Below are 22,382 nucleotides of genomic sequence, written 5' to 3'. Positions count from 1 at the left end.
GTAAACCCCAAAGTACCTGTACTCCTAGGTACCTTGCACATCCACACCCTTGATGGAGCCAGGGCAGGGATGTTATTCTCCTCCTAACGTTCACTTTCCTCCTAAAGTTTAATATTATCTCTTTTTGTGTGTAAGCTGTTATTTTCCTTACCTTAGAATGATGGGCCGAATGGCCTAATTCTGATCCATCATATGTTTTAATACAATCTTAAAGTGTAGTGTTACATGTTGTTGAAGTTTAGAAATACAGAAATCAGATTAATTTGACTTGGACAACATTTGATAAATCCAATAATGAGAAGCATTTGTGCGGCGATGTCATGCTAAATTGGCATGAACATTAGAAGTAATGGGATTTTATTTTGCAGCCTAAACATCTTTCACTTATTTATGCTTAATTCTAAGAGTTGTTAATTAGAGACCTGTAAAGCCTCAGTTAAAAATTTGAGAGTAAGTGACATTTCCGGATAATGGTCATTTTAAGTCAATTTTGTCAAATTTACAAAAGCACCAAAAGGTATGATTATTTAAATACATTCCCCAGAAAACCTTTTCAGTTTTTTTATTCATGTGACATTTGTCAACTAAAAATTTCACACCTCAAGCATTCATCGACTTTCTGTTTTCCCAGGCAGCGTAATGGGCCTGTCCCACTTACGCAACGTTTTCAGCCACTGCCGGCACCCGTCATAGGTCGTTGCAGGTCGCTGAAAATTTTCAACATGTTGAAAATTCAGCGGCGACCAGAAAGACACTACGACACTTTGGGCGACTCATGAACATACAGGCGACAAGTGAAGCCTGTATGGTCGTGAGTAGTCGCCCAAAGAGTCGAACCTTGTTCTGGTCGCCGTTGGATTTTCAACATTTTTTGCGACCTGCAACGACCTATAACGGGTGCCTGCAAGTCGCTGAAAAAGTTGGGTAAGTGGGGCAGGCCCATTAGTGATAGCGACAAGGAGGACCAGGTCAGCAAGGGAATTGGGGGTTATTGACATGGTCATTCCCAAGTTACTTCATTCCTGGATTTCCAAGGATTTCATTCCTGTGGACTGTTGGTAATCCAAAAACATTCCTTCATATGTACGGGCTGCAGACAAGTCAGGCATTCGTAAGCTGGGGAGGACCTGTACATGGAACTAGATGCTGGACTGTTCTTGGCTCTTCAAGTGTGCTACATTGATGGCCAATGTTTGCATTTGTAGAAGGTTCAGGGTTTAAGCCAACAGACTTGACAGAACAAGGTTAAATCTTTGGTGCACCGTCAGAGATGACAGTCTGTTTGACTAATTAATGTAATAAATGCGTCAGAGATGACAGTCTGTGTGACTAATGAATGTAATAAATGCATCTGGAGGGCTGGTGAAAGTTCTCGATTTGGCATTGATATTGATTTGTTATTGTCACGTGTACTGAAATATAATGAAAAGCTTCATGTTGATTGCAATCCAGCCAGATTATATCATATCCATGAGTATATCAGAAAATTAACAAACTGCAAAATACAGAGATGCCAAAAAGTGCAAATGCTGGCATCTTGTATAGAACACAAAGTGCTGGAGTAACTCAGCGGGTCAGCCAGCATCTCTGGAGGTCATGGTAGACAGCGTTTCAGGCAAAGATCTTATAGTAGAGCTATACTATATACTATATAGCTCTGCTATAAGATCTTTGGTTTCAGGTTGGGACTATTTTTCAAATGTGGAATGTAAGGCTATACAGGAAGTGATGATAAAAACAATTCCAACAGCCCCAGTGAGATAGATTTGAGGATTGAGAGTACATCTTTAGCATATGAAAAGTCCCTTCAAGAGTCTGATAACAGCGGGGAAGAGGCTGTTCTTGAATCTGGAGGTACATGCTTTCAGGCTTTTGAAAGCTTCTGGGGCTCGCATTCTGTCTTCGGTAATGCATGGTTTCACAGTAGCTATTGAACCACACAATCTAAGTTGTATTGATTGGCAGCCCTTGTGCAGCACTTTACTCATTCTATCCAGCTGCAAAAATGCTCCACGCTTGTAGTCTCATACATGAGCAATTTTAAAAAAAAAGAAAACGCTTTTGGGGAAAAAAATTGTACGGTCGGTACTTTGTGACATTTTGCTTTGAGAAGATGTCAAGTTACATCTTTCCTTGATATGAAGCACAGTACAGACACTATTGAAATGTCTCGAGTAAATAAAATGCACTCATGCAATAGAACCACTTTCCTTTATGTTTGAGCTGAAGTGCTGATGCTTCATAAGAAGTAGAAAATAATGGAGATATGTAGATGATCCTTCAGCATCTAAAGCACAGCACCAACTTGCATTCATACGGCCCCAGTGACAACACTATTAAACAACATTTTACGCTGACATGGAGACAGAAGGGAAAGCTTGATCACATTGTCAGCTTCTAAGGAGTTACAGAGAGATTTGAATTTAGAGAGTTATGAGTTATGAACACATGAGGTTTGAGAGTTAGAGGGGCACATAAGTTTAGGGAATAAATTCTAGAGTTTCAGGCTTTGGTGACTGAAGGCACTCCATCCAGTATGGAACGATAAAGGCACGCACAAAATGCCGAAGTTGGAGAAGAATGTGATTTTAACGGATTTTTTATTCAATGCATGAATTGAAAGATCAAGCGTGGAAACAGGCCCTTCAGCCCATCAAGTCCACGCCAACCATCAATCATTCGCACTAGTTGTATGTTATCCCACTTTCACTTCCACTCCCAACACATTGGGGGCAATTTCACAGAGGCCAATTAACCTACAGGTCTGCACGTCTTAGGGATTTGGGAGGAAACCAGAGCACCCGGAGGAAACCCACGTGGTCACAGGAAGAACATGCAACTTCACTTGGACTGAACCAGAGGTCAGGATCGACCCGGGTCTCTGGCATCTAGGGCAGCAACTCTACCGCTGCTGCCCTTCTTGTCACCAAATTCTTGTAGCAGCATAACAGGCCCACAAACATAATACTTAGATTATTTTTTTCGTTTTGTCTAGTTAAGTTTTTGGTTTTTAGGTTGTGTTTATGTGGGGGTGGGGGGGGTGGGGGGGGTTGAAACGGAGCTTGCTGTCTCTCCCTTCGGGGGGAATGCGACTTTTTTGTCGTATCCCCCTTCTCTGCCTCCGTCTGCGCTGAGGCCTAATGGCGGAGCTGGCGACCTCGAGACTCCGGAGGCAGAGCCTGTCAGGACTCGCCCTGGGCTCGCTCCCGTGAGGGCGGTCCAGCTCAGGGCTGGAACGGCGCTCCCGTGAGGGGCTGTGACGCTCCCGTGAGGGCGTCCTGGCGCGGGGCTGAGACTCTCCCGTGAGGGGCTGTGGCGCTCCCGTCGGGGCTGCCCACTCGAGGGAGGAACGGTGCTCCCGTCGGGGCGGTCCAGCTCGAGGGAGGTATGGCGCTCCCATCGGGGCTGCCACTCGAGGGAGGAATGGCGCTCCCGTCGGGGCTGCCCAGCTCGAGGGTGGAACGGCACTCACGTGAGGGCGATCCAGCTAGGGGCTGGAACGGCAGCTCGGGTGGCTGGGACGGCGTTCTGGCGGCGGTGACCTGAGTCCGGGGTTCAGCCGCGGGCCAGCGGCTGCGTCCGTTGGACTGGAGAGCGGCAGCTTCGACCACCCCGGGCCGCGGTGTTTGAGCCGGCCCGTTTGAGCCGGCCCGTTTGCGGGGTTCGGTGAGCTGCGGGACTGTTTGTACCATCGCCCGGTGGGGAATCGCCTCAGCGCAGAGGGAGAAGAGGAGGGAAGAGACTGCAGCCCTAAGATTTTTGCCTCCACCACAGTGAGGAGGTGCTTGGAGGATTCACTGTGGTGGATGTTAATTTGTGTTTATTGTTGTTTATTATTGTATGATTGTATGTATGACTGCAGGCACGAAATTTCGTTCAGACCGTAAGGTCTGAATGACAATAAAGGAAATTCTAATTCTAATTCTAATGTAATAAATAAAAAAATCAATAAATACTAACCCCAATAATGTTTAAAAAAATACCTGAAGTCCTTAGTGCAACCAAAGATAGTTCTCTGCAAGCTCCTTTGTTCTTGGGTATTCAATATGCCGAACCAGGTTGTGATGCAAATACATTAAATATACAGCACAGAAACAGGCTCTTCGGTCCACTGAATCCGCACCGACCAGTGATCCCCACACACTAAAACGACCCTACACACACTAGGGACAACTTACAATTTTCACCGAGCTTCCACAGTCTTGGGTGGAGAATTCCATGTAGGAATCCCACTGGTGAATCTCCTCTGTCTCTGTGCTCCTCAATCAGAAGTACATATATTCGCAGTTTGTACGATCGAACCGCATTATATTCTATATATTTACAATTTTCGTAAAATCTAATTCTTGATTTAATATCTAATTTCTTGATTAGTACATGTGTCAGAGGTTATGGGAGAAGGCAGGAGAACAGGGTTAGAAGGGAGAGATAGATCAGCCATGATTGAATGGAGGAGTAGACTTGATGGGCTGAATGGCCTAATTCTGCTCTTATTCCTTATGGCCGATCTATTCATTCTAGCCCTCAAATACCATTACAATAGAAAGGCCAACTAGTGTATCATGGCCAATTTGCTTCTGAGATAACCAATATTCATGTTCAGAAATTCTAGAAGAATAAGACCTTTCTATTCAGGTCTATTCCGCCATTCATTCAGGGCTGTCCTATCTTTCCCTCTCAACCCCATTTTCCTGCCTTTGCCCCCTAACTCCTGAAACCCTTACCAATCAAGAATCTGTAAATCTACGCCTTCAAAATATCCATTGACGGCCTCCACAGCCATCTGTGTCAATGAATTCCACAGATGCGCAACCTCAGTCTAAAGAAATTCCTCCTCGTCTCCTTTCTAAAGGTGCATCCTTTTATTGAGGCTCTGGCCTCTGGTCCAAGACTCTCCCACTAGTGGAAACATCCTCTCCGCATCCTATCTATCCAGGCCTATCATATTCCAATGCTGCCCCATTATAATTCTTAGTTAGTGTGAAAGATGTGTTGCAATGTAAAATTCATGACAAGTAATCTGGATTTTCATTTTGATGCACCACTTTCCTCTCCTCCCTTTCATAATTGGTAATAAATTTGCTAAGATTGCTTAATTGCATTTTGAGTGTTTGACTATTGGCCCTCCAGCGTTCAATCAGAAACGGTTTCTGCTCAATTAAGCAGAAAGGTGTAGTGTAATTAATGCCCTGACTTTGCTGTGACCTGATGAAAGCGTTTTATGTGCAACTGGACTGTGAAGTAAATTCCAGGAGAGGGCAGCAGAGGCTTTTAAATGTAGCACATTCTTCAATGAAGCAAAATGGTCTTTGTTTTGCTTCAATATTTTGTGCATTATCTTTTAGATGTCTTTGTCTCGGTCCATTAGACCACCACATTTAGTATTACCTTAAAACAGATGGTGCTAAGCATGGAATGTCAAGGAAACATTTCAATTTATGTTGTCTCTGAGAACTAGCAGGTTTTCCAAAGCACAATGCACTTTTTTGAAATGCCAAGCGCTGTTATAATGCAAGACTAATGCCAGATTTAATTTAGCAGCTGGATGTTTCAGTGGCATTTATCTTATCAGCATTTTAAACTCAAAAGTCACTTCATTTTGAGACATAAGATAAATCGTATGTGAGGGAATAGATGTTAGAGCGGTTAGGTGATTGTGGAAGCTAATGGGCAACTTGATAGTTATGCGTGGGATTTCTAGTATTGGACTTTGCCAACTAAAGGCATGACTGTGATTGTGGCTTGTGTTTAGGGTTTGACTGGAGTAACTCAGCGGGTCAGGCAGCATCCCTGGAGAATAAGCGACGTTTGGGGTTGGAACCCTTCTTCGGGCCCTCAATAATCTTTCTTCTACTCAATACTCTTTCTAATGAAGGCACCCATGCCAGCCGCCCTCTTCACCACACTGTCCACTGGACTGCCACTGGGTAACCATGTACCTGTACACCCAGATCTCTCTGTTGGAGGAGCTACCATGAATTTCACATGGAGGAACTTAAACAAGAGGAACTTTATAAAATTGATTTGCTGAACTGAACACAGAGATGTTTGGAAATCTTTCATGGGTTAAAGAGCTTAAAAATATCCATTCAAAAATAAAGCATATTACTTCATGTGCATGAATTCAGATATCTCTACTGCAAAAATCCCACCAGGAATATTTAAATTCATGCAAACCCTAAGTTAATTGATAGCAGTACACAATGAAAGTGTTAGCCTGTGGTATTTTAATTTATCTAAGATAAAAAATCCAATTTTTTCAACCCACATCTTTAGCTTGTATCATCTATTGGTAATTTTTGTTATTATACATGCTCACGTTTTAGTATTGTTTATCCGTGAGGATTTAATCTATTCATATTTATGTTTTAACTTGCAATGTGATAATCGACTGATAACTCTGATTCATGCTGCCTCCTTTTTTCTGAAACATTATTTAGCTTTGCTGTAAATTGCCATGAGGTTCAAGTCATTATTTAGCAATCGATCTTGGCCTGCTTTTGTCTTTGTAAGTGCATTTTGCCTTGGTTGTACAAGTTGCTATGCTGCTCATAATAATTGCAACATGGGGGCTATTGGTTGAAAGTCTTTTAAAAATGTAATTAGTGTTATCTTTAATTGTTTGAGAAGCAAATTTAACAAAAAGACTCCCATTAATTAATAATGGCTTTGCTTATCCCTCTCCTGATTCTTGCAGTGATGGTACCTCGACACCTAACAAAAGATTTCAGGTTGGCTGGATGGCAGAGGACAAAGAGTGACAATAAAGGGGACTTTATCTGGTTTGCTGCCAGTGACTAGTGGAGTTCCGCAGGGCTCGGTGCTGGGGCCGCTGCTCTTCACGTTGTATATTCATGATTTGGACGAGGGTATTGAAGGCTTTGTGGCCAAGTTTGCGGATGATAAGAAAATAGGTGGAGGGGCAGGTAGGGTAGAGAAAGCAGGGACTCTGCAGAAGGACTTGGACACGTTGGGAGAGTGGGCAGAAAAGTGGCAGATTGAATATTGTGCAGCAAATTTTGGAGTCACGCAATTTGGTAGTAGGAATAAAGGTGTAGATTATATTCTAAATGGGGAGATAATGCAGAAATTGGAGGTGCAAAGAGACTTGGTGCAGGATTCCAAAAATGTTAATCTGCAAGTTGAATCGGTAGTAAAGAAAGCAAATGCAATGCTAGCATTTATTTCGACAGAGATGTAATGTTGAGGCTCTATAAGGTGCTGATCAGGCCACACTTAGAATATTGTGAGCAATTTTGAGCACCATATCTGAAGATGGATGTACTGACTCTGGAGAGGGTCCAGAGAGGTTTACAAGAATGATCCCAGGAATTAGTAGGTTGACATGATGAGCGTTTGACAGCACTGGGGTATATTCGCTGAAGTTAAGAAGAATGAGGGGGGACCGCATTGAAACGTAGAGAATAGTAAAAGGCCTGGATAGAGTGGATGTGGAGAGGATGTTTCCACTACTGGGAGAGTCTGGGACTAGAGGTCAGAACCTCAAAATTAATGGACATTCTTTGAGGGAGATGGGAGGAATTTCTTTAGTCAGATGGTGGGAATCTGAAATTGCAGCATTTTGTGTCTATCTTTGGTGTAAACCAGCATCTGCAGTTCCTTCCTACACCTTCATCCATTGAGTCCATGCCAACCATTGATCACCCATTCACACTAGTTATCCCACGACAACAGAGACAATTTACAGAAGCCAATTAACCTACAGACCTGCAAGTGTTTGGGATGTGGGAGGAATGCAGAGCACCTGGAGGAAACCCACGCGGTCACAGGGAGGACGTGCAAACCCCAGATAGACAGCACCCGAGACCAGGATCAAACCTGGGTCTCTGGCGCTGTGAGGTAGCAACTCTACCTCTAACATTTACCCACTGTTCCATATTAGGATTTTGGTAACCCAGTTATTTTAAGAATTTATTTTATTGAGCTGATTTTGGATGCAAATTGCAAATCGTACAAACCAAGGTCCACTTTGATTAATATTAGCTCTGTAGGATACAGAGTAATTCTTTGGTAATGGATTTCTAACTCAGATTATATTTTCCAATATACTTCTGGGAGGCTTTGTCGATAATTAAAAGCTTTGTGTATGTCCAGTAATTTTATTCTGCATATGAGGAGGAACTGCAGATGCTGGTTTACACCGAAGATAGACACAAATGCTGGAAATACTCAGCACAGCTTCTCTGGAGAAAAGGAATAGGTGACGTTTCGTGTCGAGACCCTGTTTCAGACTGAGGGTCAGGGAGGGGGAAGCAAGACGTATGGAAAGGTGCAGAGCCTGCATCGATGACTCGGGAATGGTGGAGCTCACAATGGTCCATTGTTGGCTGGGAATGAGGTGCTAACGAAGGAATACAGACAATGAAATGAGCAAGGTAGACTAAAGTGCTGGAGAAACTCAGCGGGTGCAGCAGCATCTATGGAGCGAAGGAAATAGGCAACGTTTCGGGCCGAAACCCTTCTTCAGACTGATGAGCAAGGTGACTAGGGTGGGGGAAGGACGGAGAGAGAGGGAATGCCAGGGTTACTTCAAATTAGAGAAATCAATATTAATGCCGCTGGGTTGTAAGCTGCCCAAGCAAAATATGAGGTCCTGCTCTTCCAATTTGCATGAATGAATGATGAATGAATGAATTAATAGGTTTATTGGCCAAGTATTCACATACAAGGAATTTGCCTTGGTGCTCTGCCCGCAAGTGACAACGACATACAGTGACAGGAATGACACATAAAGCATTAAAAATTAATAATAAAACATTATCGATTAAACATGTGAATTAAATAAAATATCAGAGCAAAAGGAGGCTACAGATTTTTAGTTATTGAGTAGAGCTACAACTCGTGGGAAAAAAACTTTTTATGTCTGGCTGTGGCAGCTTTGACAGTCTGGAGTCTCCTTCCAGAGGGAAGTGGCCTCACTCTGACAGTGGAGGAGGCCCTGGACAGAAAGGTCAGTATAGGAGTGGGAAGGGGAGTTTAAAATGTTTGGCAAACGGGAGATTGCGTAGGCTTTGGCGGTCTGAGCGTTTTTAATTTTGTAGTGTCTCTCCCTTTCTCTTGGAACTGTCCATAACATTGGGAGCCAAAGGGTTTGTTCCTGTGCTGCTCTGTTCTACCGTGTCTGCTTTATTTTCTTGAAGCTTCAGTGTTGCACAAGGATTTATCTTTTGGGAACTATTGTATCCACTTTTGGCAGCAAGTTTTATAAACATGTACATGGGCTCAGTGTTGATTAAGGTTGCACTGTCACAAAGTTGTCGTGCTTGGTTAAGCGTCAAATAGGAAGTATTCTCTCTGTAACCGAATGACTGGAACAGCATCATGAGTTACTAGCACTGACACCAGCCTTTGTATTTATAATTCAATCACAAGAGCGTCTGATTTTGTTCCTTAATCTTCTGTATCAATCCAAATTGTCTGTATAGAATTTCAATGGCAAAGTCTGCCTTGTGCTATCATGTTAACATGAGGAACATAGAAACATAGAAAATAGGTGCGGGAGTAGGCCATTGGCCCTTCGAGCCAGCACTGACATTCAATATGATCATGGCTGATCATCTAAAATCAGTAGGTAGACAAAAATGCTGGAGAAACTCAGCAGGTCAGGCAGCATCTCCGGAGCGAAGGAAATAGGCAACGTTTCGGTTCGAAACCCTTCTTCAGACTGATGTGAGGGTCTGAAAAAGGTTTTTGACCCGAAACGTTGCCTATTTCCTTCGCTCCATAGATGCTGTCTCACCCGCTGAGTTTCACCAGCATTTTTGTCTACCTTTGATTTTCCAGCATCTGCAGTTCCTTCTTAAACATCTAAAATCAGTACCCTGTTCCTGCTGTCCACCGAATTAAGTCCTTTAATTCTGGAGCTATGACCTCTAGTCCTAGACTCTCCCACTAGTGGAAACATCCTTTCCACATCCACTCTATCCAAGCCTTTGAACTATTCTATTTTACTCATTCTCTGCCTGAAAAAAACATATTCTTTAGATCCCCCTCAAACGTCCTTCCTCTCACCTTAAATCTATGCCCTCTTGCGTTTGAAATCCTAAACTCGGGAATAACATTTTGACCCAGGCCTGCCAATGCCTCTACATTTGTGTATGAAGGAACTGCAGATGCTGGTTTAAACTGAAGATAGACACAAAATGCTGGAGTATCTCTGACTTGCCTGCAAACTGAACAATCGTTACCAGATTATTCATTGTTTTGTGTTTTCTTGCAAACGTTGCAGCATTTGCTATGTGTTAGCTTTGTGTAACTTATCCCTGTTAAGATATTTAATATTGAGAATAATTGATGTCATGTAATCTAAAACATACGTGTGGAGCATACTCTCAGTGACCTGGAGATTGGACTGGATTGATGGTTCTCATGGTCTTGGGGATGGAGCAGGTAATTTCCAATTTGTTGCTTCCTGACATCCCAGGCCACCACATTGCGTAACTTAGGGCCTGGAGCTACATCTGTGTTCAAAGGGTCATAGAGTCTTACAGCGAGGAATTGGACTCTTCGGCCCAACTTTCCCATGCTGACCAACATGTCGCTAGTTTGCACGGGTCTATAAGTAACATTGGGGTAGTGTATTTATGGGCATAGACATGCTGCTGTGTAACAGAGATACAGTACTGGTGGGAATGGGTCTTGCTGGCATTAGCTGAAATTACAAAGTGCTCTTTTGATGAGGTTTTTACAGGAACAATGGGCTGTAGAATTACTTCAATCACCAACCCTGCCTTGGGCTCCGTGCTTGATTTTACGGATGTTCGATGCAAGCATGTGTACACAAACCTGAAGTGCAGTTGTTATTGAGAATCAACTGGGAGCATACAAACAGAAGATCTGGATGTAAGCCATTTGGTCCTTTGAGATGACATCATTGAGATCATGGTTGATCTTACATCTCAAAACCATTTTCCAGCCCTATCTCCATATCCCTTTGAAATATATGAAACTATTCCGCTTGTATGAACTTTCAATATTTTCTCTCTCTCGCTCTGGCTCTGTCTCTGTCTGTCTCTCTCTGTCTCTCTGTGTGTCTCTCTCTGTCTCTCTCTCTGCCTGTATCTGTCTCTCTCTCTCTCTCTCTCTCTCTGTCTCTCTCTCTGTCTCTGTCTCTCTCTCTCTCTCTCTGTCTCTCTCTCTGTCTCTCTCTCTGTCTCTGTCTCTCTCTCTGTCTCTCTCTCTCTGTCTCTCTCTCTCTCTCTGCCTCTCTGTCTCTCTGTCTCTCTGCATCTCTGTCTCTCTGTCTCTCTGTCTCTCTCTCTGTTTCTGTTTCTCTCTGTCTGTTTCTCAATTTCAATTTTCAATTTAAAAAACTTTATTGGCATGATAAAAAAACATTGTTATATTGCCAAAATATAAAACATGACATACATATTTGAAATGCATAAGTATAAATACAAGTATACAGTGTATGGATAGGTATGTCCCTGTACATAAACTTGCAATAGGCCTATAGCCCTTTATTGATTACTACACGTTCTTGCAGCTGTAAGCAGTACAACACAATAGCACGTTTAGCAATTCATTATTAATTTCTTAGTGTTAGCTAATGTCGATTAGTGTGTGCGTATATATGTGCATGTTGGTCATTCACCGTCTCTCAGGTTATGGCATGCTGTTACATATTATGCACCAAGATGTGCCGTATTTCCTTCGCCAAGGATTATTCTTAGTTTTGATGTTTCTCTCTGTCTGGTTCTCTCTGTTTCTCTCTGTCTCTCTCTGTCTGTCTCTCTCTGTCTTTTTTTTCTCTTTCGCTTTCTTTTGCTTTCCTATCTGGAATAGTCATACAGTATGGAAACAGGTCCTTCAACCCAACTTGAAACAAGGAACTGCAGATGCTGGTTTACAAAAAGAGACACAAAGTGCTGGAATAATTCATTGTGTCAGGCAACATTTCGGAAGAACATGGATGGATGTTTGTATGTTGTATGGATGGATGTATCTCTAAAGTGGCGGCGCAACTCACCCGTTGCAGCCGCCCCTACAGCCTGTCTGTCTTTTTTTAATTTTTTGTCTAGTTAAATGTAGTGTTGGTGTATTTTTAATACTGGTTTTAAATGTGTATATGTGGGGGGCGGGAGGGGGAAACTGGTTAAAATCTCTTCCCTGTCCGGGAGACCCGACCTTTTCCCTGTCGGGTCTCTGTTGTCGTTGGGGCCTAGCAACGTGGAGCGGCCTCCAACCTGAACGACCCGGGAGACTGCGGAGCTGCAGACTACTCACCATCGTGGGGCTGGCCGGCCTCGGAGCGTGGGGAGCGGTGGTGACTCGCTGCTAACTCATTCGACTCCTGGGGCTCGGAGGCTCCAGCAACGCAGCCACAGGTCCGGTGGACTGGGACATCGGGAGCTCGCGGGTCCGGGGGGAGAGACCGCTTCCCGGAGCTCCCGCAACGCGACATCTCCAGCCCGTGTCGCGGGGTTGGAACGACCCGGAGCGGGGCCGTACATCGCCCGGCACGGCTTCATGGCTGTGAGACATTCCAGCGCCCGCCGGGGGCTCCAACATTGTGACTTTTAGACCGGGAGCGGGGCCGTAAATCGCCAGGCACGGCCTAAAATGGCCGTGGGACTTAGCATCGCCCGCCTGGGGCTTGGACATCGGGAGAGAAATGGAGAACAGGGGAGAGAAAGACTTTGCCTTCCATCACAGTGGGTTCACTGTGATGGATGTTTGTGTGAATTAAATTGTGTGTATGTCTGTAGGAAATTGTCTTTGTATGGCTGTGGAAACGGAATTTCGTTTGAGCCTCACTGAGGCTCAAATGACAATAAATGGTATTGTATTGTATTGTATTGTATTGCATCTGTGGAGAAAAGGAATAGGTGACGTTTCAGGTCAGAGTCCCGACCTGAAACGTCACCTGTCGATTGAGGTAGGGGTCATGATTTTGATGAACTGGGGAGAAAACCTGGAGAGGCCACATAACTTACTCTTGCTATGTTTCTTAAGGACTCCTAACTTGGAGCCCATGGATTAGAGGGTTTGAGCCCTCGATGGTGGTCCTGGGATAGTACTTTAATGTCTGCCTTCACACTCCCCTGGTTGGGACGACAGATGGCACAATGGGCTAAGTGTTCGGCTGGCAACCGGAAGGTAGCTGGTTCGAATCCCGCTTGGAGTGCATACTGTCGTTGTGTCCTTGGGCAAGACACTTCACCCACCTTTGCCTGTGTGTGTGGATGTAATTATGTGAAGCACTTTGGGGTCAATGCAAGTTGACTAAAAATGTGCTATATAAATTTAAAAAATCAAAAAAAAATCTCTGTGCATAGAAACATAGGAAATAGGTGCAGGAGTAGGCCTTTCGGCGCTTGAGCCAGCACCACCATTCATCAGGATCATAGCTGATCATTCAAAATCAGTACACCGTTCCTGCTTTTTCCCCCATATCCTCTGATTTTGTTAGCCCTAAGAGCTCTATCAAACTCTTTCTTAAAAACATCCACTGAATTGGCCTCCACTGCTGTCTGTGGCAGAGAATTCCACAGATTCACAACTCTCTGGGTGAAAAAAGTTTTTCCTCATCTCAGTCCTAACTGACTTACCCCTTATTCTTAAACTCTGATCCCTGGTTCTGGACTCCCCCAACATCGGGAAAAATGTTCTTGCATTTAGCCTGTCCAATCCTTTAAGGGCTTGAGGGGCAAGAGCAGGCCGACACTGTCCTGAGGACAGGAGCAGGTTGCTGCCTGGTTAAAAACAAAGTGCTGGAGGAACCTGTCGGGTAAGGCGGTGTCAGTGGAGGGAATGGAGAGATACCATTTTGGGTCAGGACTCAGATGACCCACTGGCCGGTTGGAGCTCTGGAGCAGAGCTAATAGAACACACCACTGAATAGAATCTGAAGAAGGGTCTCGACCTGAAACATCACCTTGTAGCGGCACCATACGTGGTGAATAAACAGTTGCTTTATTCAGTGAGATAATAGATTCAAAATACAGTTTGGTCCTCTAACATAATAATGTAATTGCTGCTGCCGCTGAGCGAGGGTGTTGTCTCGAGCTCAGCTACCTGTTGACTGGGCTGATATCAAGGTGAGATGTGCTTATGTAGCAGGACACTCCCCTTAACCCATGACATCACGTGACAGCCCACGAAATAACTGACGAGGGTTCGACCGTAAGTGGTCTGTCTATCAGCTGACGCCACAGGACCCCCCCCCCCCCAGAACCGGAGGAAGGAATAGAACGCACTAACCTTCTAGGTGTTCAAGCAAGGTCGAGGGCAGCTCCTGCTGTGGGTCGGAGGCACCCCGGCCTTAGGTCGCGACGGTGGGGCCTGCGGGCGCAGTCGACACTCCGGCTGTGGGCCATCCCGGCCATATGCCGAGAGGTGCGAGGAGACCTCTGCGAGACCCTTCTTCAGAGTTTTTGTGACCATCTTCAGCACAAGAACTGGCTCGTTGGTCCGCAGTGACTATGCTGAACATGATGCGAAGACCATCACTTATCTAGCTGCACATAACACATACCCCTCCATCCCCTGCCCATCTAAAAATATTTTAATTGCCGCTAATGCATCTGCTTCAACGAACGCCCCTGGGGGTAGTGCGTTCCAGGCACTCGCTGCCCTCTGTGTAAAAAATAAACTTGCCCCGCACATCTTTAAACTTTGTCCCTCTCACCTTAAAGCTATTCCTTTCCATACTGGGAAAAATGGATTCTGACTGTCTATCCCGTCCATGCCTCGCATAGTTTTATATACTTCTATCAGGTCTCCCTACAATTTACAGCGTTCCAGAGAAATCAATCCGAGTCTGCTCAAGCACTCCTGTAGCTAATATCCCCTAATCCAGGCAATATTCTGCTCAACCACCTCTGTACCCTTTCCAAAACCTTCACATCCTTCCTGTAAGGGGCAACCAGAACTGCACACAAGCAAAGCTAAGCTCTTGTTTGCCTTGAAGAAGCTCTGGTGATGTTGGCTGCCACTGTCCTGGCTGGATGCCTGGAAGATCTTTTATTGTGCACAGTTTTCAGACCACCTTCAGCCAGTTTCATCCGTGGAATGTCAGCCGACCAGTTTTGAATAGGAAAATAAGAACAGATTCAGAACTGTTTAATTGTATACAATTGTAGAGCATTTGTACAGAACCCACCCTTGGGAGACTGAAAAGTTCTGCAAGAAATTACAGGGAGTTGTGGTCTCAGCCCAGACCATCACACAAAGAAACTCCATTCACGCTGCCTTGGCAAGGCCAGCAGCATAATCAAGGACGAGTCGCACACTGGCCACTCCCTCTTCTACCCTCTCCCATCGGGCACAAGATAGATTCAGGGACCTCTGGATTCAGGAACGGTTTCATCCCAGCAGTCATCAGGCAACTAAACCATCCTCCCAACAACTAGGGAGCAGTCCTGAACTACTATCTCATTAGAGACCCTCAGATTATCTGTAATCGGGTTTACTGGCTTTATCTTCTACTAAACGCTATTCACATAGAATAGAAGAAGAATAGAAATAATTTTATTGCCACACAACCAAGGTCGGTGGTATTTGGGTTGCCAGCAGCGGTACAATAATAAAGAACACAACCACATTAAAATGTTACACATCCACCACAGCATTCATCACTGTGGTGGAAGGCACAGAGCTTGGCCAGTCCTCCTCCATTTTCCCCCGTGGTCGGGACCTCCACCCTCCACAGCCGTTGCTGCGGGCGTCCAGATGGTAAGGGACAAAGTCAAAGTCTAGGTGAGTCCAGGATCGGCTCTTCCCAACCAGAGACCGCGGCTTCAGGCTGGTGTAGGCCGCAGGCCGGCGGTCAAAGTTTTAAAGTACCTGCCGTGCCGCAGCCGGAAGCACCACAGTCTGCAGGGCCGGCGGTCGAAGCTCCCCTCCAGGGGAGATGGTAAGTCCATACCACGCCCGCGGTAGAAGATGGCCGCGGGCCGGCGGTGGAAGCTTCTTCTTCCCCCCGGGTCCCAACGTGAGATCCCGGGCTGTAGACGCCGCACCAGCTGGAGTTCTGCAGACCGCTGCTTCAGGCTGCCGGCTGCCGGCTGCCGCGGGCCAGCGTAACGGAGCGCTCCCCTCCAGCGAGGTCTCACCCGCTCCTCGCCGAGAGTCCACGCTGTGCCCGCCGCTGAAGCTCCGGGCGCGTCTCCGGGAAAGTCGGCGCCGATCCATGCTGTTAGGCCACGGGGGAGGCGACCTGAAAAAGTCGCCTCTCCATGGAAGAGGCGGCCGAAACGGTTTCCCCCTTACCCCCCCTCACCACCCCCCACACATAACTCACAAAGAAACATTAAAAACTGACTTTTAAACATACTAAAAAAATTTAAAAAAGTTGAAAAAGACGGACACGCTGCCGACAGGCGCTGCCAGTGCATTATTCCCGTTATCATATATCTGTGCACTGTGGATGGCTTGTTTGTAATCATGTATTGTCTTTCCACTAATTGATTAGCACGCAACAAAAGCTGCTCACTGTGCCTCGGTACACCTGACAATAAACTGAACACTCAAACTCAATTCATTGAGTCAATGATTTCAGTCATATGGTGAAGGGAAAAAAAATGCTTTACACTATCTCGGTACACGTGCCAATAAATCCAACTAAACTAAATCTAAAACACTTAACAGGACATCGGAATATTGGAGACTGTGACAAGACCAAATAACCTATAGATTGAGAGTTCAAATAAAATATGTTAATCCATTATCCTGGTTTCCATTTAATCAGATGCTTGCACTGCTGTTGACTCTTAATCACCTCAGGAGAACTGGATGAATAATGACAAATGAATTGCCAATAGACAAAAAATGATTGGAGAAACTCAGCGGGTGAGGCAGCACCTATGGAGAGAAGTAATAGACTGAAGAAGAGTCTCGACCCGAAACGTCGCCTATTCCAGCATGGAAACAGGCCATCCCTTCAAGTCCGTGCCAAACACTTATTTTCCCCGAGTCCCATCTACCTGCACTCAGACCATAACCCTCCATTCCTTTCCCGTCCATACACCTATCCAATTGATTTTTAAATGATAAAATCAAACCTGCCTCCACCACTTCCACTGGAAGCTCATTCCACACAGCTCCCACTCTCTGAGTAAAGAAGTTCCCCCTCATGTTACCCCTCCAGCATTTTTTGTCTACCTTCGATTTTTCCAGCATCTGCAGTTCTTTCTTGAACAAACGAATTGTCAGTTGTTCTAATGTTAAGAACTTAAAAGTAATATCCAATTAATGGTCATATTATGGAAAATGCTACCAATCGCCCAAGTCAATGATACTATACGATTAACCTAAGAGATGTTGCTGTGAAATGAAGTAAAAAAAGGTAGTTTTGTAAACGCTGTGCACATTGCATAGTTAAATTTTGGGGGGGGTTGCCAAGAGCAAGAACAAAGGAGGACCCGGTGTGGGGGGGGACTGCTGGGGGAACCCAGAGTGATTACAAATGGAATGTGTTAAAAATGGTTTGTGTTAAAATGGGATACATGTAGCTTTGTCGGCGCTCTTTATGTGGCGACTCTTTGCCTCTTGGGTATGCAAAGCAAAGAATATCACTGTGACTTGTCACGATGTGACAATAAAGTATCATTCATTCATTCATTCATTCATTCATTCATTCATTCATTCAATTTTAGTTCAAGGTTGAGTTTGGACTTGGTTAACGTGCATTTCTCTGTCTACAGCTTGTGATGAGTGGACTGTGTTGCCTGCGCTGGACCTCCCTCACGATGTAAACCGGTTTGGTCATTCGGCTGTATTCAGCAATGGGTAAGGGACGGAGATTTCACACATTCATCACAACGGCCACTGAGATTTTGTCTGATTTAAATGGGAAATTTACCATCATTTCTCAGCCATTACCACCAGCATATGTCTTTCAGGCTTCACCTAATCATCGAATTTCCCTGTTTTTTTTGCCAGTGCTTCTCAGCAACTCCTAACTTGGTTCAACTTTGGATTTTCACAATCTTTCAAAGGTCATTGGCTTGAAATATCAACTCTGTTATTGCCTACAGGGTCAAAACGACATAGAGTGATGCAGCGTGGAACCAGGCCCTTCAGCCCAACTTGCCCATACCGATCAACACGCCCCATCTACATGAGTCCCACCTGCCTGTTTTTGGCCCATATCCCTCTAAACCCACCCTATCCATGTACCTGTCTAAACTATGGACTCGTTGAGTGTTTCCAGGATTTTTTGTTGTATTTCAGACTTTCAGCTTAATTTTGTGATTGGAATAGAAGAGCAAGCAAATCTTGCTGCAATTGTAGGGTTTATGGTGGAACCATACCAAGAATACTGTACAGTTTCTGTCTTGGAGATAGATGTTGGTGCACTGTCGAGTGACATCTGATTCCTGAGAGAAAAGATGAGGAGATGTTTGGTGGAATGCTTGATTAGTCTCCACTCACTTTAAAGGATTGAAAACCTATCTCGATGAAATATAAAGAAGTAATTTATCCATGTGCCTGCAGAAAGCTATGATTCAAGGATTCATAGAACCTATGAATGAATGTAGGATTCTGCGCAAGTTATTGGAGAGAGTTTCTTATGGATGGGAGTATTGTCTTACAGTATGCTTGGGCACAGAGGGTTAATCATTGAACTATATTTAAGACTGATTGGGGAACGTTAAATTGAGGTGGAAACTGAATGAGATGAGTCATATACCCGACTTCAATTTACTGTTAACCAATACCACAGAATTGGATTGTTCTCTGGGAAAACCTCTGTCAAAAATGGCAGTGTTTTCATTGTGATATTAAGCTGGTTGTAAAGCATGAATAGAGGGAGAGAAATTGAACAATTCAGCTCATTCTTGATCTGGAATGTTAACTCTGTTTCCATTTCTACAGGTGATTTTGGACATTGAATATTAACAGCATTTAATGTTTCTTCTGTTTCTGTGATATTTTGTTTTGTAGTAAACTATTTTGTTGTAAAGTGCTTCAGAATGTCCTGTGATTGCGAAAGGCATTATATAATTTTTTTGATAATAATAATAATAAATTTTATTTATGGGCGCCTTTCAAAAGTCTCAAGGACACCTTACAGAATTTAACAAGAGTAAAAAACATATAATCGGAGTAAAATAAATAATAAAGACATCACCAATACACAAATTAAAGACAGAATTCGATCCAAAGACAAAAAAATCAAAAACACAATGTGAAGAGAGAGCAGCGGCAGCTAAACCGCGCCAGCGTCCACTCTCCCTTCCGACACTCTCCCTGATGTAGTTTTGGAGGTGATATTTATAGATTCCTAGAATCATACTCTCATTCCCTCGACTCTAGAGTACCTCTACTCTAGAGTACTTCTACTCTATGGAAACAGGCCCTTTAGGCCAATTTGTCCACACCGACCAACCTGTCCCATCTCCGCTAGTCCCACCTACCTGCATGTGGCCCTCTAAACCCATCTTATCCATGTACCTGTCTAACTGTTCATTAAACATTGTGATAGTTCCTGTGTCAACTACCTCCCCCAACAGCATTCCATACTTCCACCATCCTTTGCATGTAAATGTTACCCCTCACATTCTTATAAACTCTTTCCCCCTTCACCTAAACCCTGTGCCCTCTGGTTCTCGATTCCCCTACTCTGAGCAAGAGACTCTGCGTCTACCCGATCTATTCCCCTCACGCTTTTATACACCTCATTAAGATCACTCCTCATTTTCCTGCACACCAGGGAATAGAGTCCCAGTCTGCTCAACCTCTCCCTACAGTATTCTGGCAAATATTCTAGTTGATTCTAGTAAAAATGTAAAAAAACAAGGTTAAAACAAGTTAAAAATCACTGGATGATCACATAAAAATAGCTGTTAATTGCTAAGTAGCTCTCATTATAGTAACTCTCTTTGGAAGCACAAAGCTGTAAATCACTTAGAAATGCAGCAGTTCTCGAGGACAGAGTGTAGTCTCATCTGGAAATGCATGCAAATGGGTTGTCCATTTAATTTAGCTTTACTTTAGGGATACAGTGCGGAAACAGGCCCTTCAGCCCACCGAGTCCACACCGACCAGCGATCCCCGCATATTAACATTGCCCTACACACAGTAGGGACAATTTAACATCTTTACCAAGTCAATTAACCTACAAACCTGCACGTCTTTGGAGTGTGGGAGGAAACCAAAGATGTCGGAGAAAATCCACGCAGGTCACTGGGAGAACGTACAAACTCCGTACAAACAATAGGTCCTTTGACCCAATGTGCCCACCCCAACTCCAGTACCGCAGTAGCTCTAAGCTGTAATTACTGTCACATCAGAGTGATTCTGCCTACTGTATGACCATGCTCCCGTTATTTTCTTCATTATGTTAGTGTTTAAAAAAGGAAATGAACAAAAGCTTATTTAACTCCCAGTAATCACCAGGAGCCAACATTTTCAAATCAACAAAGGACAAGGATTTAACTAAATACTTCTTGTCTGTAATTATTATAGAGATGGTGAGATCAGGGGAGGGAACCGTGATATCCTGGAGCATATTAGCATTACAAAAGAGGTGATGGTGGAGATCTTGACAAGCAATAAGGAAGATAATGGTACATCTTTGTTGGCCACAGGCGAGCTACCAGAAGTCTGGAAGATAGCTAATGTACCTTTATTTAAAAAAGGGCACAAAGATAAGCTATGGAACTACAGGCCGGTGTGAAATTAACATGAGTAATGAGATTTGTGTAGGATGGAACTGCAGAGGCTGGATTAAACCGAAGATAGACACAAACTGCAGGAGTAAACTCAGCGGGACAGGCAGCATCTCTGTATTCACTGGAGTTTAGAAGGATGAGGGGGGTATCTTATAGAAACATATAAAATTATAAATGGACTGGACATGCGAGATGCAGGAAAAATATTCCCTATGTTGGGCGAGTCCAGAACCAGGGGCCACAGTCTTAGAATAGAGGGGAGGTCATTTAAGACTGAGGTGAGAAAAAACGTTTTCTCTTAGAGAGTTGTGAATTTGTGGAATTCCCTGCCACAGAGGGCAGTGGAGGCCAAATCACTGGATGGATTTAGGAGAGAGTTAGCCATGATCACAATGAATGCTGGTGCTGGCTCGAAGGGCCGAATGGCCTCCTCCTGCACCTATTTTCTATGTTTCTATGAGAAGGGTCTCGGGGGTTTGTAGGCTAATTGGCTTGGTATAATTGTAAGTTGTCCCTAGTGTATGCAGGATAGTGTTAAGGGCCTATCCCACTGTACGAGGTAATTCAAGAGTTCTCCCGAGTTTTCCCCTGATTCGAACTCGGAGAATGCCTGTAGCGGGTCCGTAGGAGTTCGTGGATGTCTCGTAGCGGCTCGTACGAGTAAAAAGTAACAATTTTTTTCATCACGAGTATTTTTTTACTCGTGGACATTTTTCACAGTGTTGAAAAAACGTCACGAGTTTACCGGATTTCCCGAGTGCCTACCGTTACTTGTACGAGCCGCTACGAGACATCCACGAACTCCTACGGAGCCGCTACGGACATTCTCCGAGTTCAAATCAGGGGAAAAATTGGGAGAACTCTTGAATTACCTCGTACAGTGGGACAGGCCCTTAAGTGTGCGTGGATGGCTGGTCGGCGCAGACCCGGTGGGCCGAAGGGTCTGCTTCCACGCTGTATCTCTAAACTAAACTAAAATCTCCAAAGTTGCTGTCATTCATCTGAACCTTAAGCATGTAAATTGAGAGAGATAAGAAAGGGCCATCAAGAAGAGGGGGGGGGAGGGGGGGGGGGGGTCGGTCGAGGTCGTTGTGGAGGAGAGTGGAAAGAAAGCTAGAAGAGTGAGAGGGAGCAAGTAACTAAAATCTGTTGGTGTGGAAAATCTGGCAAAAATAGCAGAATGTATTGACATTCTCTGTAATTTAGATACGCAGACAATGAATGACAAGGGGTTAATATTTCCTGAGGCAATACATGATGGCTTAAGGTGGAACTCCATATAAGTTCTTAAGTGCATCTTAGAAACATAGAAAATAGGTGCAGGAGTAGGCCATTCGGCCCTTCGAGCCTGCACCGCCATTCAATATGATCATGGCTGATCATTCAACTCAGTATCCTGTGCCTGCCTTCTCTCCATACCCCCTGATCCCTTTAGCCACAAGGGCCACATCTAACTCCCTCTTAAATATAGCCAATGAACTGGCCTCAACTACCTTCTGTGGCAGGGAGTTCCAGAGATTCACCACTCTCTGTGTGAAAAATGTTTTTCTCATCTCGGTCCTAAAGGACTTCACCATTATCCTTAAACTGTGACCCCTTGTCCTGGACTTCCCCAACATCGGGAACAATCTTCCTGCATCTAGCCTGTCCAACCCCTTAAGAATTTTATAAGTTTCTATAAGATCCCCCCTCAATCTTCTAAATTCTAGCGAGTACAAACTGAGTCTATCCAGTCTTTCTTCA

At 44.4% G+C, this 22,382-nt stretch overlaps 1 protein-coding gene across 2 annotated transcripts in view; it reads left to right on the top strand.

Moving 5' to 3' along the window:
* The window catches only part of atrn (attractin), a 358,557-nt gene that overhangs the window by 141,461 nt on the left and 194,714 nt on the right, over positions 1 to 22,382 (top strand). For both annotated transcript variants that reach the window (XM_033035556.1, XM_033035562.1), the window contains exon 11: positions 17,667 to 17,751. In XM_033035556.1, coding sequence (XP_032891447.1) covers positions 17,667 to 17,751 — 85 coding nt within the window. The remainder of the gene's footprint in view (positions 1 to 17,666; positions 17,752 to 22,382) is intronic.

Source organism: Amblyraja radiata, chromosome 1 (genome assembly GCF_010909765.2).
Source record: "Amblyraja radiata isolate CabotCenter1 chromosome 1, sAmbRad1.1.pri, whole genome shotgun sequence".
In the NCBI taxonomy this organism is placed as follows: Eukaryota; Metazoa; Chordata; class Chondrichthyes; order Rajiformes; family Rajidae; genus Amblyraja; species Amblyraja radiata.
Note: the sequence above shows the minus strand (reverse complement) of the source record. Positions and strands in the feature narration are given on the sequence as shown.